General features: G+C 40.7%; 1 protein-coding gene across 7 annotated transcripts in view; it reads right to left on the reverse strand.

Annotated features, from left to right (window-relative positions):
• DACH2 (dachshund family transcription factor 2) overlaps positions 1–17,725 on the reverse strand; it is a 455,869-nt gene that overhangs the window by 17,402 nt on the left and 420,742 nt on the right. For all 7 annotated transcript variants that reach the window (XM_084638530.1, XM_084638527.1, XM_084638529.1 and 4 more), the window contains 2 exons: positions 6,322–6,467; positions 5,570–5,717 (listed from right to left, as the gene is read on the reverse strand). In XM_084638530.1, the coding sequence (XP_084494656.1) occupies positions 5,570–5,717; positions 6,322–6,467 (294 nt within the window). The remainder of the gene's footprint in view (positions 1–5,569; positions 5,718–6,321; positions 6,468–17,725) is intronic.

Below are 17,725 nucleotides of genomic sequence, written 5' to 3' on the forward strand. Positions count from 1 at the left end.
AGCTCAAAAAATGAAAATGCTTTTCCTGAAACTGCTTCAGGACCCTTTATAAAAGTTGGGAAGATTAAGACCTAGATTCAGCTACCCTGCTTCAAGATGAGTTTAGTCTTACTCTGCATGAAGTCCTATTGTTTCATTGGGGGGCCGGCTTGTAAAGAACAGTGCTACATGCCTTGAAGAAGGGTGAATCAGTCCCTCAAATATTAACTGAGAGCATTAAATGAGAAAGACAGGCAGGATGGAGGAAGGGATGCTATTTTATATATTAAGAATATATACTTGTTTTGAGGTCCAGCAATAGGTGAGAGACAGAACAATTGAAGGTCTCCTGGTAAAGATAGAAGGGGTAAAAAAAATAGGGGTAATGTCACAGTACGGGTCTACCGTAGACTATCCAGTCAGGAAAGTGTTGGATAAGGAATAACAGAAATATCCAAAACACAAGACCTGATAGTAATGGTGGACTTTAACTACCCAGACATCAGTTGGGAAAGAATATGGCAAAACACAAAATTTGCAATAAGTTCCTGGAAGGTATTGGGGGAAACTTTTTGTTTCAGAAAGTGCAGGAAGTTCCCAGAGGGACAGCCGTTTTAGGCTTGAGTCTGAGCAGCAGGGAGAAATTGGGAGCAAATACGAAGATGGAGGGCAATTTGGGTGATCGTGACTCTGAAATGATAAATTTCATGATTCTAAGGAAAGGAAGGAGTGAGAGCAGGAGAATAAGCATGGAGCAGGTCCTCAAAGAATCAATCCTGAAGCACTTACATGAGAGGAAAGTGATCAGGAACAGTCAGCATGGATTCACCAAGGGAAGGTCATGCCTGACTAATCTAATCGCCTTCTATGATGAGATTACTGGTTCTATGGATGAAGGGAAAGCAGTGGATGTATTGTTTCTTGACTTTAGCAAAGCTTTTGACACGGTCTCCCACAGTATTCTTGTCAGCAAGTTAAAGAAGTACGGGCTGGATGAATGGACTATAAGGTGGGTAGAAAGTTGGCTAGATTGTCGGGCTCAACGGGTAGTGATCAATGGCTCCATGTCTAGTTGGTAGCCGGTGTCAAGTGGAGTGCCCCAGGGGTCGGTCCTGGGGCCGGTTTTGTTCAATATCTTCATAAAGGATCTGGAGGATGGTGTGGATTGCACTCTCAGCAAATTTGCGGATGATACTAAACTGGGAGTAGTGGTAGATACGCTGGAGGGCAGGGATAGGATACAGAGGGACCTAGACAAATTGGAGGATTGGGCCAAAAGAAATCTGATGAGGTTCAATAAGGATAAGTGCAGGGTCCTGCACTTAGGACGGAAGAACCCAATGCACAGCTACAGACTAGGGACCGAATGGCTAGGCAGCAGTTCTGCAGAAAAGGACCTAGGGGTGACAGTGGACGAGAAGCTGGATATGAGTCAGCAGTGTGCCCTTGTTGCCAAGAAGGCCAATGGCATTTTGGGATGTATAAGTAGGGGCATAGCGAGCAGATCGAGGGACGTGATCGTCCCCCTCTATTCGACATTGGTGAGGCCTCATCTGGAGTACTGTGTCCAGTTTTGGGCCCCACACTACAAGAAGGATGTGGATAAATTGGAGAGAGTCCAGCGAAGGGCAACAAAAATGATTAGGGGTCTGGAACACATGACTTATGAGGAGAGGCTGAGGGAACTGGGATTGTTTAGTCTGCAGTAGAGAAGAATGAGGGGTGATTTGATAGCTGCTTTCAACTACCTGAGAGGTGGTTCCAGAGAGGATGGTTCTAGACTATTCTCAGTGGTAGAAGAGGACAGGACAAGGAGTAATGGTCTCAAGTTGCAGTGGGGGAGGTTTAGGTTGGATATTAGGAAAAACTTTTTCACTAGGAGGGTGGTGAAACACTGGAATGCGTTGCCTAGGGTGGTGGTGGAATCTCCTTCCTTAGAAGTTTTTAAGGTCAGGCTTGACAAAGCCCTGGCTGGGATGATTTAATTGGGGATTGGTCCTGCTTTTGAGCAGGGGGTTGGACTAGATGACCTCCTGAGGTCCCTTCCAACCCTGATATTCTATGATTCTAAGGCCAATGGACTTCAAAAAACAGAAAACAAATTCGGAAAACTGATAGGTTAGGTCCCATGGGAAGGAAATCTAAGGGGAAAAGGAGTTCAGGAGGACTGGCAGATTCTTAAGAGATATTAAAGGCACATCTGAAAACTGTCTCAATGCGAAGAACAGTAAGTAAGAGTTCAATATGGCTCCCTCGGGTGCCCTTTAATGACCTCAAAATGACCTTGGCAAATAGGTCTGAAATCAACAAAATGAATTTCAGTAAAGAAAAGTGCTGTTGGAAGGAAAAATCAAATGCACAACTACAAAATGGTAAATAACTGGTTAGGTGGTAGTACTGCTGAAAAGGATCGGGGGTTATCACAAATTGAAGATGAGTCAACAGTGTGATGCAGTTGTGAAAAAGGCTAATATTCTAGGGTGCATTAAAAGGAGTGTCATTTATAAGACATGGGAAGGCGTCATCCCACTCTACTCAGCACTGGTGAGGCCTCATCGGGAGTACTGTGTCCAATGCTGGGCGCCACACTTTAAGGAAGATGAGGACAAACTGGAGAGAGTACAGAGAAGAGCACCAAAAATTATAAAAAGTTTAGAAAACCTGCCCTATGAGCAAAGGTTAAAAAACCTGGACATGTTCAGTATTGAGAAGAGAACCTGTTAAGTCTATAAATACAGTATGTTAAGGGCTGTTAGAAAGAGGACGGTGATGTTCACCAGGTCCACTGAAGGTAGGACAAGAAGTAATGGGCTTAATCTGCAGCAAGGGAAATTTAGGGAAAATGTTCTAGCTATAAAGGTAGTTAAACATTGGAATAGGCTTCCAATGGAATCCCCATAATTGTAGGGTTTTTTAAGAACAGATTGGACAACCGCCTGTCAGAAATGATCAAGGTATAGTCCTGCTTCAGCACAGGCGGCTGGACTTGATGGCTTCTCGAGGCCCCTTCCCACCCTACATTTCTATGATTCATTGTCTTGACCCCTTTCCGTCTTCACCTTCTGCATACTGTAAAGAAAGGGAAATTGGAGTGTTGCATGGTTCAGCTGGGTGCTTGTCCCATTCCCTGTTGCTGCTACTGGGCAATGGGAGTGGCCAGGGGATTAGTTGTCACATGGTTGATGGAAGAGGGGAAGGAGAGATACAGTCTGCTTCCCATGCATGGCAGCCATTGCAAGGTCCATGTTTCATCTCTAACGTACCCACCCTTTAATTAGGATGCTGGATCTCTGGGGTCTATACAGGTTGTCAGTTTTGGGGTCTGGAAGTGACTTTTCCCATATGGTGAAATTGACACAAAGCTGTATGGGTTTTTCATGTATTCAGGAGGTCTGTTTAGAGGTGGGGGATGTTGAATTACAATTATCATAACTTTGATGGGTTCAGAAGGGTCTAAATGAGGGCCCTAAATCCATTGAGCTGCTTGGCCATTAGCTCTGGACACACATGGCATGGCAAAGGCGGTATACCTCCATGTCTTCTGCATATTTTGGCTCCCCTCATCTCTCCTACCTCCAGCATGAAGGTGGGTCAGGATCCTAGAACTGAAGATGCATAGTTTTCACACTCACCCCAGATTTATAGTACATAAGGGCCACCAGTGTCCATTGGTTCATGCTGGACCACTCTATCGGGTAGTTTGAGGTGGTTACCCCAGTCAGGTAATAAAGTCACGGCCTCTGCATTTAACCATATTACGGTGTCTGTGGCTCACTGTTTCCATGTTCACATCAATTGTTCGCTGCAAGTACTTTACCCTCTAAGCGCTCTCTAGTGACCTAGTTAGAGGACAGCCAAAACCAGCTTCTTTACGTGCTCAAGTAGTCTCCACTGAAATAACTGGCATACTCAAAGTCAAGCAGCTCAGACTGCATTGAAAAGACCTTTCAACTAATTTCATACTACATTTAAACTGAAGTTATAGTTCAGATCATCTCAGATGATATACTGCCAATCTCCATCTATCTGGTCTAAGGCTGCAATGGAAGGACTTCAGTGCTTTTTAAATATTTTAAAATGTAATCAAAAAACTTCCTTAAAGTGTAGAGGGAGTGGTTCTATTAGCATGTACATTGTACAGCTGTGGCAGCTGTACGAAGGTATTTAATTCTGTTTATTTTCAGATACAGCAGCATCTTGAGACTACCAAAGCCTGATTCAGTTTCAATCTTCCAATATGCACACAGGAGCAAATCCTGCCGCCTTAGCCCATTCAGCCATAGAGGTTCCTGCCTGCAGCAAAAGTGCTGCAGTTCCACTACCATGTGGGGAGGGGGACATGATGGTGGGAATTTCAGCAATCTCTGTGCACTCTTTTGTGTATCAAACTCCAGGTCCATTGGAGCTCGTTCTGCACTGATGGAAAGGGTCTGGGAGAGGAACAAAACCAAGGCTGATGCATCAGTGATGAAACTCAGTCCCATGCTGGAGGCCACCAAAGTCTATACATCACTTAAGTCTCATGTAAGGATTGTGATGGTTTAAATGAAGCTTAAGGGATGCACAGATTCTGTGCTGGCCCTTTACATAGGGGTGAATTTCACCTTATGAGATTTCTTTCCTTTGGATTGTGGGGGTACAACAAATTGCAGGTCCTCTGCAATTTAATTATCTCTGGGGAGTTTTCTCTCCATTCACTTCTGACTCCTAGAGGGTAGAATTTTGATATAATCCACGGATGGTATTTTAGCATGTTCACTATAACTTCTACTCATTTCATATTGCCCTTTAATGTAGACGCTGAACTTTGGACAAGTCTGCTCTCTTTGCAATACCACAGTGAAAAATGTTACACTTAAGACGCCATACTATAAAACTAACACAATCTGCTATTGTGATTATGATTCATGTTACCCCCTTACAAGACCCAGTTTAAGAGCTATATCATGTTTCCCTCCATGGTATGACAGGAGAATTAGTAAGGTTATTTGCTTCTGATCTCAGGAAAAGACAGTTTTGGATAAGCATTTTCTCCTCCCAACTGATCCATGGTGTGGCACTGGAGTCATCTGCAAATGAAGCTAACTGACTAGCCTCCCTATTAGTGTAATAATTATCCCCAAAAGGATGGGCTAGCTCAGAGAGAAGATGATGAAAGAAATTCTAGTGTAAACACATTTTAGAAATGTACTTTCCTTGTGACTCTTTCGCAAAATAAGACTGCTCCTCACTGGTGAAGATAATAGCTGGAAACACAGAATAAATTAAAGCTGCCAAATCAAGAATTCAAGTTAAGAACCCACAGATGGACTGGTAATAATACATGTGAAAGCCATGGAACTGAATCAGCTCTCAACTAGGGGAGCTGCCAAAATATTTTGTGGCCAGTTATCCTCTAGGAAACAGTCCTACAGTCAGTTTTTTCCTATCTGCCTGAAAAAAAACTTGTTTTACATAAACACTTAAATCTTTCTTTAACAGTGTTTGTCCACTACTGCATTATGCTAATCTATGATTGCTAGCTAAGCCCAAGTCACCAGCTGCTCAGAGCAGGCAAAACATATCTAAAGTCCATTCTTCATTCACTTACCTCTGCTTTGCAGCTCAGCTGTAAGTTGCCTTTCTAAGCTCTCTCTCAGTTCTCTCTCTCTACAAAGCTCCATCTTTAACTCTTTCTTTTCCTGTTGTATCTGTTTTTCCTGGACTCGTGCGTTGTCCACAGCTACTTTCAGTAGACCCTAACAGCACACACATACATCAGCCTTGTGAAAAATGACATTTAATCTCAATGGTAGCATAAAACATCATCATTTGATCCTATCTGTGTGAGAGAATAGAAAAAAATATGACAGGAAACTTGTATACTTTTGCACACAACTGAGGAGATTAGGCAGCTATATCATATTCTAATTCTATGAGAAACTTTGGGGTGTGGACTCATTCAAAATAGCTTTTCCAAATTGATCCCATTGAGGTTTTTTATCACACGAAAATGAAACTTAAGTAAAAGACATATGAGGACTCAAGAAACACAAACATAGAGAAATTGCATATATGTATATGCATGTTCTGGGGGGAAAAAACCCAAAGAGAGACATATTACTGCTGTTCTGAAAAGTTTAACTCTTGCACTGCATTTTAAACAAACTATCAAGTGTAGTTAGCATTCTTCGGTTTGCTTCAAAAAAATCTCATTAAAATAGATCTGATTTTACAGATTATTCTGAATCCATAGGAATATGATTTTGTAGAATGTATGAATTACTAAATAAATGGGAACGCTGCATATTCATTCTTTATGAGTTAATTTATCATTATGTATCTCTGGTCCAGATAATTTACCTGAATGTTGGTTAATAGAGTTTCTACTGATGATAAACCGTCAGCAAAAAGAAATGGTGCAGGGAATCCAGGAGGCAAGGTCTGTCCAGCCAGTTGGACTTTATCTAAGGTTGGTTTCATTACTGGAATAGCAATTTGGACCTCTTCTGTAAAGACATATTAGAAAGCAACATCAGAAAGTTAATATGTTGGCAATGGCAACCTTCTTATACAGGCAGGTGACTGAAATGTTTAAAGGCCAGGACTTAATTCACCTTGAAATCAACTCATAACTATTATAGCAAAATTGGCATTGTTTGTCTTACGGCAACAAGGATTGTGATTATGGTAAGGCTGAAAAATAGAACAAGTTAAAGAAAAATCATGCTGAGCAGCCTGGAGGAGGTGCACAAATATTGTTATACCCCAGATGTCAGTATATTACAGAATTATAGCTCTGTTACTCAGGTCACTAGATCTGAACGGTTTATCAGAGAACAATGAAAAGTAGGGTTTTTCTGTTACAACCAAATAAATCCTCTATAGTCAGGGAATTTATCATTTCTCCCTCCCTTTAATTTTCCCCTCCCAGAGTCAACAGTATAATCAACTCAGTTATTCCCTCTTGCCTGGATGACACTGAGTCTCAGTTGTAGGTGAAATGTCAGTGCAGATTTTCCTACAGAGTATCTTGCTATTGTCATCCTTTCTGGTGTTCAGCATTAGCTAAACATGTTTTGAGTGTTTTAGGTGAGTTGTTTCACCTAGGGTAAAAAGAGAAAGGGTGTATTCTGAAGTAAGTCAGGCACTGGAAAGGGGGCAGTAACATGGTAGAGTAGGGGGAATCCCTGCTCCTGCAATTTACAATAGGTAGCCAAACTGGTGTGCCTTTTATAAATTGCAGGATCCTGGCCCAATATCGTATTCCCGGTTTGACAGGCAACACATTGCCCCTCCGTGATGTAAAAAGTTAATCTCCAGAGAAGCAACATCATTTAAAAATATTTTTCACCAATCTGTCTGAGCCCAAAACTTTTTTTTTTTTTATGAATTAACACTGTCACTAATGAATATTGCAGAGCAATAGTTTTCAACCTGTGGTCTGCAGACCTCTCACGGTTCACAGCCTATGTCTAAGATTTCCAAAGGGATCTGCACCGCCATTCAAAAATTTTTAGGAATCCACAAATGAATAACATTTGAAAACCCCTGTTCCAGAGCAATACGTGACATATTACCTCTTTTTAAACCCTCCTCTACACATACTAGCTTTAAGTATCAAACGTACTGCTGAAACCTATAGAACAAAAGTCTTCAGTCAGTTATTTTACATCAGGTGTTGTGTTGTATGTTCTTTGAATCTGCAATATCTAGAAATATATCTCTGTAGTGTTCCTGTGGAATCCACGAAACATCCCTTTAATTCCTTTGGCAGTTGCAGAAGTTATAAGAACATCTTCACAGCAATTGCTTTTTATAAAGCTTGAAACTAATATATTGATCATAAATTCATGATGCATGTTTTTTCTAAAGGCAATTGCACAACCAATCCTGATAGTTTAATTTGTCAAGTGCCTTGGTCATATTAATTCTAAGATTTACAATTAGATCAGACCACATTTACAGGGCTTTCCCCCCACCATTTAAAAAAAAAATCCAGAGGGAATCAGTACGTTGGTTACAAATACTATGACAGAAATTAACCTGCAGGTCTTTACATTGGTAATATTATATAGCTTGAAAAACAAATTCCTTAGGCATCTCTTGAACAAGCTAACATGTTACGTTTCTGAAATACATTTGCTGACAACTAACCCAGCAGTGCTAGGAGTCTTCCTGTATTTGCTGAAATCTATGTTAGGGAGTATTTTGTCTTCACTGTGTGAGAGCATTAAATGGAACATCTTCACAACGATGCCTCAAGTATTAATAATAACAAAAGCCTACAACATATTCACATCTTTGTAGAAGCTGGATTTGTGTCATATAAATTATCTATTTTTAAACAACTGTGGTTACATATTCAGACCACTGCGTTCTTACTGATTCAAAGACTATATACCGTTTCTCCTGTTTAAATATTTTATATAAGAAGTAGAAATCTTAAAATTAATTGATTAGCTGTTGCATATGATATTACACAGAAATGACGTTTATGCTACAGAGTTAAGGCAGACTAAACAAAAGTGGCATCTCAAAAGGAGAACAATACATAAAGTATGCATAACAGAAAACTGTAACAGCTTTAAAATATCTAGAAATCTCTCCTACTTGGAGATGAAAGTAATACTATTAAATTGGCTGAAAGGAAAATTACTATTGACTGTGAAGACAGGTTTCATGGTCTATGGTTTGTAATGTTGCTATACAGTAGATTGAAGTTTCAAAATAGTATTACTCTTCTTTAAAGAGATAGACACAGCTAAATTAGGTGCTGCTTGCTGCAGTGAGGATCAAATGCAAAAAGAATCATATTTCATCAGACCTAGTCAACACCAGGAAAATAAATAGAAATATAAGAGGTATGCAGGCAATGATTCATTTTGATAATCTGGCCCAAGAGAGACACATAGAGACAGCACACAGATCTAAGCTTCTACCAAAAGACAAATAGGACACAGAGGGTGGGAATTGGGATGACAGTGTAGCAGAGGTCACATCGATTTTCAGCAGCAGTTTTCACACAGATGAGATAACCCTGGACTCTATTTGGCCCATTGTTCATATCCTACCTGTCCCACAAGCAATAAATTTCCTAGTCCCAGAAAAAGGGCAGTAAAGAAGAAGGATTCTACTTATGACTCCTTATGATTAAGTTTTTGTGCTAACCAAACATGCTTTGCAGACCAAGGTCACATTGCATGTTAAAGTCTGTAATAGCTGAAAACTAGTAGAAGCATATTATGTTTTAGCGTATATGGGTGGAAACTGTCAAACCATTCATCATTTTTTTCTGATTGAAATCACACGCTGCAAAGATGAATGATAAATGCATTAGAAATCTATTTCAATCTTGTAATAGGTCTTCACATCTGAATGGTGTCTACATTTTGTGCACAGCCTGAATAAGTGCACACAAAGGCAGAAATTTATTAGCGAGGCTTGGGAAATCCTAATTGACAAAGTAATTAAAAAGTGGGCAAGTGCTGGAAGCATATTTTGTGGGTTAAATAAGTACATATTTTTATAGTAAAAGGAGAAAAGGTTTTGACTGAAACATTTTGAATTTAAAGCCCACTAGAACTGTACATATTAAAAGCAGCATTCATACATATAAAACAATAGAATAAACAAGAAATACAGCTGGGTGCACTACTATCTAACCAAGGACACAAAACCTTTCCATTTATTGAGGCAAAGTGAAGCCTGCTTTTATTGAGCCTGTTTGTTAAACCTGGCACACTTTGTAATAGCATTCAGGAGTCCATTTAGAGGGCAAGTCTTTTTATTTTAATTTCTAGCTTGGGGCTGTGCTGACTAGACATAAAGGAGGGCAAGAATTATATTTGCAGAAAAGAAATATACAGTAAATACCAAGAATGAATTGAATGCTACTCCTGAAAATTACATTTTAGATGGCTAAAAAATTTTCTGTAGATTCAACAGACCACTGTAGTTCATCTTCTGACTCACCAGTCTCTTGCCCAGTCCTCATTGCAAAGTGAAACTCCAGCCTATGGACTAAAAATCAGGACTGGGAATAAATGCTATGTGACCAGTCTCCAACCTGACAGTGCAGTGCACTACCAATAGGCTAGTCAGTATTTTTATTAAAGAAGAAACCTGCTAGTTAAGCACATTCTTTTAACTCTGTGTGATATGCACCTCACACACTTGATAGACCACGAGTATGAAAACAATCTAGTTCCCTTCTATTCACATCCTAAAACATTATTTATGAGCCCACCAAGCTGGCACCCGTTGCTCCTTATTGGCTAATGTCTACACACATCTGATTAATTTTGTTACTCTATCTCCTCAAGCCAAGCAGCTACAGTGAGAGCCTCAAAGGGTTTACAGTTGAGGTGAGGCGACAAACGTGGGTCTGGGTTGGGGAGGAAGGGTAAAAAAAATTACTTGTGTAGGGCTTAGCCCTAGGTTGTCAGAACTAGCACAAATGTAATAAGTTGAGAAACTCTACCAGCAACATTGGGGCTGACGCAGCTGCATTAGCCCAGAAGACTATGTGTGACCATAAGCACCCCCTTGATGCCAAGTGGCAGAGGGCCCACCATACATTAACTCATATCAGGTCTGACACACACAACACACAGTTGTCATAATATTTATCTAAAAGCAGCCATATAAGGGATCATACATAAACTGGTGACACACTGGGGCAGACAAATCATTGTGTGATGTATGTATGGGTAGTCTAGTGAGAGGGTTTTTTTTTTTTTTAATATGTGTGTGCTGTAAATATGGTCTTAAAAAACCCTGTGTTTGGGAGGCAGAGCATGCAGGAAGCCTGACAAAGCAATGTGGATTTCCAGTCTGACCAGCTTGATTACAGACAGAGGACAATGAATGTATATTTACATACATATAAGGTAACCAATATCATCAAGCAAACAAGCGGAGGAAACAACTTAGTAAACATGCCAGCGGACATAGTCTGCACCTCAGGATACCTTCCTGGCTCTCACGGTGGAGACAATGGAGTGTGGGTAACATAAGGGGAGGAAAAAAAGCCTTTTTAAAATTATCCACCATGTAGGGCGCAGCACCTTATGAGTCTGTGAAAGTTGGAGCCTCTTGGCCTGAAAGGAAGGAGCAGCTGGTAACTAGCTTAAGTGAGAAACTGTTGCAGCAAAGATATAACTTCCTAGACATAAGTTTTAGTCCCTAGCGTTTGTAACCATACCAGTCTCTTTTTCTCTTGCTGCGTATTACTTCAATTTCTGGTCTTTATTAATAATGCTATGTAGGCAATGTGCCCTGCTTGTGATGGACAAAGACTTCTCAAAGGTTGTCAAGAACAAATTAAGAATAATCATGATAGTGATAACTCTTCGTATATTTTTTCTCCAAGTGATGAAGTGGTGGAAACCTACATCCTTACAAGAAAGCTGTAGACAGTTGTGGTGTTCTTTGAATGGGGGACGGGATTGAAGATATAGTTACAAATACTTATTTTCCTTCTGCACTGACTTACTGGGATACATTAAAATGTCCACTACTGAAAACATTGTTCCCTTTCAACATTTTTTTTAAATCAAATTGCTCCCTATTTTAGGGTCAGGTCCCATATGTTTCATTAAAAGAAAAATATTCTGCAGCAGTGTATTCTCTCCTGTACCTATTTAAGAAAAGATGCCTGCAGTTGTATACAGTACGAGGTGTAAAACACAGGAATCATAGAATATCAGGGTTGGAAAGGACCTCAGGAGGTCATCTAGTCCAACCCCTTGTTCAAAGCAGGACCGATCCCCGACTAAATCATCCCAGCCAGGGCTTTGTCAAGCCTGACCTTAAAAACTTCTACGGAAGGAGATTCCACCACCTCCCTAGGTAACGCATTCCAGTGTTTCACCACCCTCGTAGTGAAAAAGTTTTTCCTAATATCCAACCTAAATCTCCCCCACTGCAACTTGAGACCATTACTCCTCGTTCTGTCATCTGCTAACACTGAGAACAGTCTAGAGCCATCCTCTTTGGAACCCCCTTTCAGGTAGTTAAAAGCAGCTATAAAATCCCCCCTCATTCTTCTCTTCTGAAGACTAAACATCCCCAGTTCCCTCAGCCTCTCCTCATAAGTAATATGTTCCAGTCCCCTAATCATTTTTGTTGCCCTCCGCTGGACTCTTTCTAATGTTTCCACATCCTTCTTGTAGTGTGGGGCCCAAAACTGGACACAGTACTCCAGATGAGGCCTCACCAATGTCGAATAGAGGGGAACAATCACGTCCCTCGATCTGCTAGCAATGCCCCTACTTATACATCCCAAAATGCCATTGGCCTTCTTTGCAACAAGGGCACACTGTTGACTCATATCCAACTTCTTGTCCACTGTCACCCCTAGGTCCTTTTCTGCAGAACTGCTGCCGAGCCATTCGGTCCCTAGTCTGTAGCGGTGCATGGGATTCTTCCGTCCTAAGTGCAGGACTCTGCACTTGTCCTTGTTGAACCTCATCAGATTTCTTTTGGCCCAATCCTCCAATTTGTCTAGGTCCCTCTGTATCCTATTCCTACCCTCCAGCGTATCTACCACTCCTCCCAGTTTAGTGTCATCTGCAAACTTGCTGAGGGTGTAATCCACACCATCCTCCAGATCATTTATGAAGATATTGAAAAAACCGGCCCCAGGACCAACCCCTGGGGCACTCCACTTGATACCGGCTGCCAACTAGACATGGAGCCATTGATCACTAACCATTGAGCCCGACAATCTAGCCAGCTTTCTATCCATCTTATAGTCCATTCATCCAGCCCATACTTCTTTAACTTGCTGGCAAGAATACTGTGGGAGACCGTGTCAAAAGCTTTGCTAAAGTCAAGGAACAACACGTCCACTGCATTCCCTTCATCCACAGAGCCAGTTATCTCCTCATAGAAGGCAATTAGATTAGTCAGGCATGACTTGCCCTTGGTGAATCCATGCTGACTGTTCCTGATCACTTTCCTCTCCTCTAAGTGCTTCAGAATTGATTCCTTGAGGACCTGCTCCATGATTTTTCCAGGGACTGAGGTGAGGCTGACTGGCCTGTAGTTCCCAGGATCCTCCTTCTTCCCTTTTTTAAAGATGGGCACTACATTAGCCTTTTTCCAGTCATCTGGGACCTCCCCCGATCGCCATGAGTTTTCAAAGATAATGGCCAATGGCTCTGCAATCACATCTGCCAACTCCTTTAGCACTCTCCTTTAGCAACGCATCCGGCCCCATGGACTTGTGCTCGTCCAGCTTTTCTAAATAGTCCCAAACCACTTCTTTCTCCACAGAGGGCTGGTCACCTCCTCCCCATGCTGTGCTGCCCAGTGCAGTAGTCTGGGAGCTGACCTTGGACGTGAAGACAGAGGCAAAAAAAGCATTGAGTACATTAGCTTTTTCCACATCCTCTGTCATGAGGTTGCCTTCCTCATTCGGTAAGGGGCCCACACTTTCCTTGACTTTCTTCTAGTTGCTAACATACCTGAAGAAACCCTTCTTGTTACTCTAAACATCTCTTGCTAGCTGCAACTCCAGGTGTGATTTGGCCTTCCTGATTTCACTCCTGCAAGCCCAAGCAATATTTTTATACTTATCCCTGGTCATTTGTCCAATCTTCCACTTCTTGGAAGCTTCTTTTTTGAATTTAAGAGCAGCAAGGATCTCACTGTTAAGCCAAGCTGGTCGCCTGCCATATTTACTATTCTTTCTACATATCGGGATGGTTTGTCCCTGTAATCTCAATAAGGATTCTTTAAAATACAGCCCGCTCTCCTGGACTCCTTTCCCCCTCATGTTATTCTCCCAGGGGATCTTGCCCATCATTTCCCTGAGGGAGTCAAAGTCTGCTTTTCTGAAGTCCAGGATCTGTATTCTGCTGCTCTCCTTTCTTCCTTGGTTTAGGATCCTGAACTCGACCATTTCATGGTCACTGCCTCCCAGGTTCCCATCCACTTTTGCTTCCCCTACTAATTCTTCCCGGTTTGTGAGCAGCAGGTCAAGAAGAGCTCTGCTGTGCACCTACCTTTTAGAAGAACTGAACATCTACAACTCTAACTGAAGTCAATGGACACGGCTGACTAGTACTACTGTGTCAAAAATATCTAGTCTCCCTGTACTCAGATTTAGGCCCTGATCCTCCAAAGGGGTGCACCCACAAGAATACTTATGCCTCAAAGTCAGTGGAACTCTTGATAATTTATTTTAGTAGGATTCTCATCAAGCTGAGGGTTGATGCTTGTGGATCCTCGTGTAGGCTCAGGCCCTCAAACTCATGCAGGGCTGTTTATCAAAATGAAGATTTTGTTTGATTTTTTTTTTAATCTTGGCAGCTCCAATGTGTTCTTAGTAAGCCATGGGATCCGTTTCCACTGTGGAACAGATAGTAAAGAAGATGTGTTTATTTCAAACACGCATGGAATATATATGAAGTCTGCAAAGACAGTTATCTGTCTGCAATGACTTAACTGCTCTGCAAACCCTCATTGCTTCTCTGCCAGGAGGTGAGCAGTTCTTTTCATTAATGAGAAAAGTGATGCCGCCTCCTAACCTGGCACAAGTCAGAGAAATTTACTGCTTTAAGCATGTGATTCAGGTGCCAAATTTAAAGTAACTCCTCTTTTTTTTTTCTTTATTACACTCCCTGAATGCAGAAGCTCAATGAGGGCAATTGGGGTGCAGCTGATTATTCCAGTACACCAGCTTTAAATCAAACTTGGGTCCATTTAAAAAAGGGCTCTATATCACTTTATGTCACAATAGTGTTTTTCACTAGTGCACTTTACAATAAAAACCCCCCTCACTTTAACCATAAAACTTAACCATTATGTGTGAATTTTCAGGTTGCCCTAAAAGCTTTGGAAGCTAGCATAAAACAGTAAAGCCAGCTATCCTCCACATCACCTTATTCAGTTCTCTTGTGCTTTTCATCCACTCACTCTAAAAAATCAATTTATTTTGTTTTGAAGAAGTGTTGAATAAAACCTTGTAATTGTTTTCAGCACATCCAGGGGAAAACGTAGATCACTTCTATAACACTTGAAGCAATCTGAAGGCTTAAGAAAAGCAGACTATTTGCAGTAGTAAATAAAAGAGAGAAAATAGTGTAAGCAATGCATATACTGCCCTTTCTATAGAGCTGTTTTCAGGAGTTATGAGGGTACATTTACCAGGAGGATTTTATAAAGTAGGCACTTAGGAAGTATTTCAATGGAAATACGAGTCAGAGATAGCCCTGGAATGGAAAACTTGACTAGAATAGGTTGAAATAACAATTTGCAATTTGTCTTTAGCTGTACACTCTTTAACCAGAGACACATGGATAATTATACAGATTTGACATTTACATCAATGGGCTCTCATTAGTGACACTGAACATTATACCTATTTATGTTGCACATATTTAAAATATACTTGGCACTTACAGTAAAAATGTGGGGGGGTTATTAATTTAAAGCTTAACAAGGAAAGAATCAAAGTTAGATGATATTTATTTTGCAATATTGAATAAGAAACTGAGGAATAATGCATACTGTTTGCTGGTGTCAAGCCTGGGAAATGGTCTTGCGAGGTGCTTACAAATAGCTTGAGTGTAAAACTCGACATGCAGGGTTTAATAAAAAGAAACTTCAAAAAAATCCCATCACCACCTGGGTACGGTCCTGTTCTTTAACAAAACTCCTAAGTACAAACAAATTCTACTCATACAATAGCCACTTCCTATAAAATACTTACCAAACAATATATTAAATAATATCCTACTATTTACTTTCATATTTAGGTTCTAATAGGAGTTATGCAGCTTTTGTAATTTGGATGCTGAGTTTTGAACTGATGTTACCTTAATGGACCTTTACAAAGCAGGTTGAAAACTCAAGTACTATCAAATTTTATTTGCCAAATGACAACTTTCTGAAGCTTTATTAAAATAACAGGCACCCGCTAGTAATATTAACCTTGCCACTCCCCCACACAAATATACAATTATTATTTCTAGTGACCAACTACAAAAGCAAGGATTTGAATTATGCTGTAAAAGCCAAGAACACTTTTAATACAAAGCTTTCCAATGATCTCCCCATTGTGGATCAGCGGGATGCAAAGCAAGAGGGGAAAAAAAAACTATGGTGCCTACAAAATCTTTCTGTATTAACTCTTTCCTATTCAAATTGACATGTGCTTCTCATGGTAAGGTTTAGGTTTCACTCCTGTCAGACTATTCTTCCACTGAGATTTAAACTCTCAGATGAGGTTGGGTGAGTAAAACTTGCCAAGAAAAAAAAACAACTTAAATTTTCTTGGCAGATTCAGCCTTTTTCTATTAATGTTGAGATTATTTCTTCAACTATTTTGTTGCAAATATTTATGACTCCATATGGAGCAACAGATGTTTAAGGGAAGGCATGGCAGAAAAGACTTCTTTTTCAGCAATTACTCTACCACTTGTTATCATACTGTAGGTGTTTTTAAGTGCCTCTCTTTGCTCACTGCCCTGTCCTCTCACATACTGTAAGAACGTCAGTTTACATAATTAGTATAATAACTTCAGGCCCTATCTATACACAGAGGGGAGTAGTACAACAGGCGGTAAAGATCAGGGAGGATGGGGAACTACATGCATCGTTCCCTCAACCCTATTGGAAAATCTGCTCAGAAATTAATATAGTGCAAAGCTATATTAGCTCCTTAGTGGAGGAAACCGTCCCCCCATGCCTTTAAGAGATATTCTAGGGGCTACACCCAGCGGCGGAAGCCAAACCAGGAGTCATGCTGACAGGGAACCAAAGCAGACCAAGAGGTATCCAGGGGACATAAGGTTTTAGACTTTGAATTCTTTCTTTCAGAGGAGTTGCCTGCTGTGATGTAATCAGAAGGTTCTAAGAAAACGTCAGGGGATAAAATTTAAAGCAATTCCCTTTCTCGACCCTGAACCACAAGAGGCAGTGATCTGGCTATTCATTAACATCTCATTCACTGTAATAATAATTTGGCTGTTTACCACATACAACATATTTTTGTAAAGGTTTTCCATTTTGCCACCATATTCTTTCTCTTTAGCCCTTTCTTCCATAGTATCTATGGCAACAATGTTACCAAACAGAAGCAAGGCTGCAATATTTTAGATAATGCAGCGCTAACCTTTCAAGAGTAACAAAACTTCAATAATTTAAAACTAAAAATCAAGTTGGGAAAATTTCAATATTTTTCTTATTTACAAAAGCAAATCTACTGTATAGATCCTTCCTGATCCCCATGACATCCAGGGCCTAATTTTAACCCAACATTGCATACATGTTTACACTCTTACTTGGCACCCACACAGTTTCATCTGAAGCGTTGGGGATTTGGACACAAAACTAGCTAAATAACTGCATCACAGGTTGTCTACCTAGCCAAGTGTCCATACAAATCCCAGCTTTGTATGCGCATGTGGTTGTGTGCTGAAAACAGTCCTTCATTGGTTCCTGTGAAGTCTATGCTACTAATCTCTGTTCAAAACAGACTGGAATCAAGACACTTGGTATCTTCCAGGGTTCAGAAGTAATCAGATCTGCCACAGGGAAATCTAACAGGCTGTGATATTATTCTTGTAGAAAAGAATGATAAGGAACATCATCATTCCTTGACATCAAAACATGGAGACTGGATATGTCTACACAGCCCAGGCTGACAGACTCAAGTTAGTGAAACTCACAGGTAGAGCTCTGAAGCATGGGGAGTGGGTGGACTTTGGAGCCCAAGCTCCAGCCCAAGTTGCAACTTTAAAGTACTGTCTACACC

The sequence above is a fragment of the Lepidochelys olivacea genome, assembly GCF_965140295.1.
Source record: "Lepidochelys olivacea isolate rLepOli2 genome assembly, chromosome: 9".
NCBI classification, from domain to species: domain Eukaryota; kingdom Metazoa; phylum Chordata; order Testudines; family Cheloniidae; genus Lepidochelys; species Lepidochelys olivacea.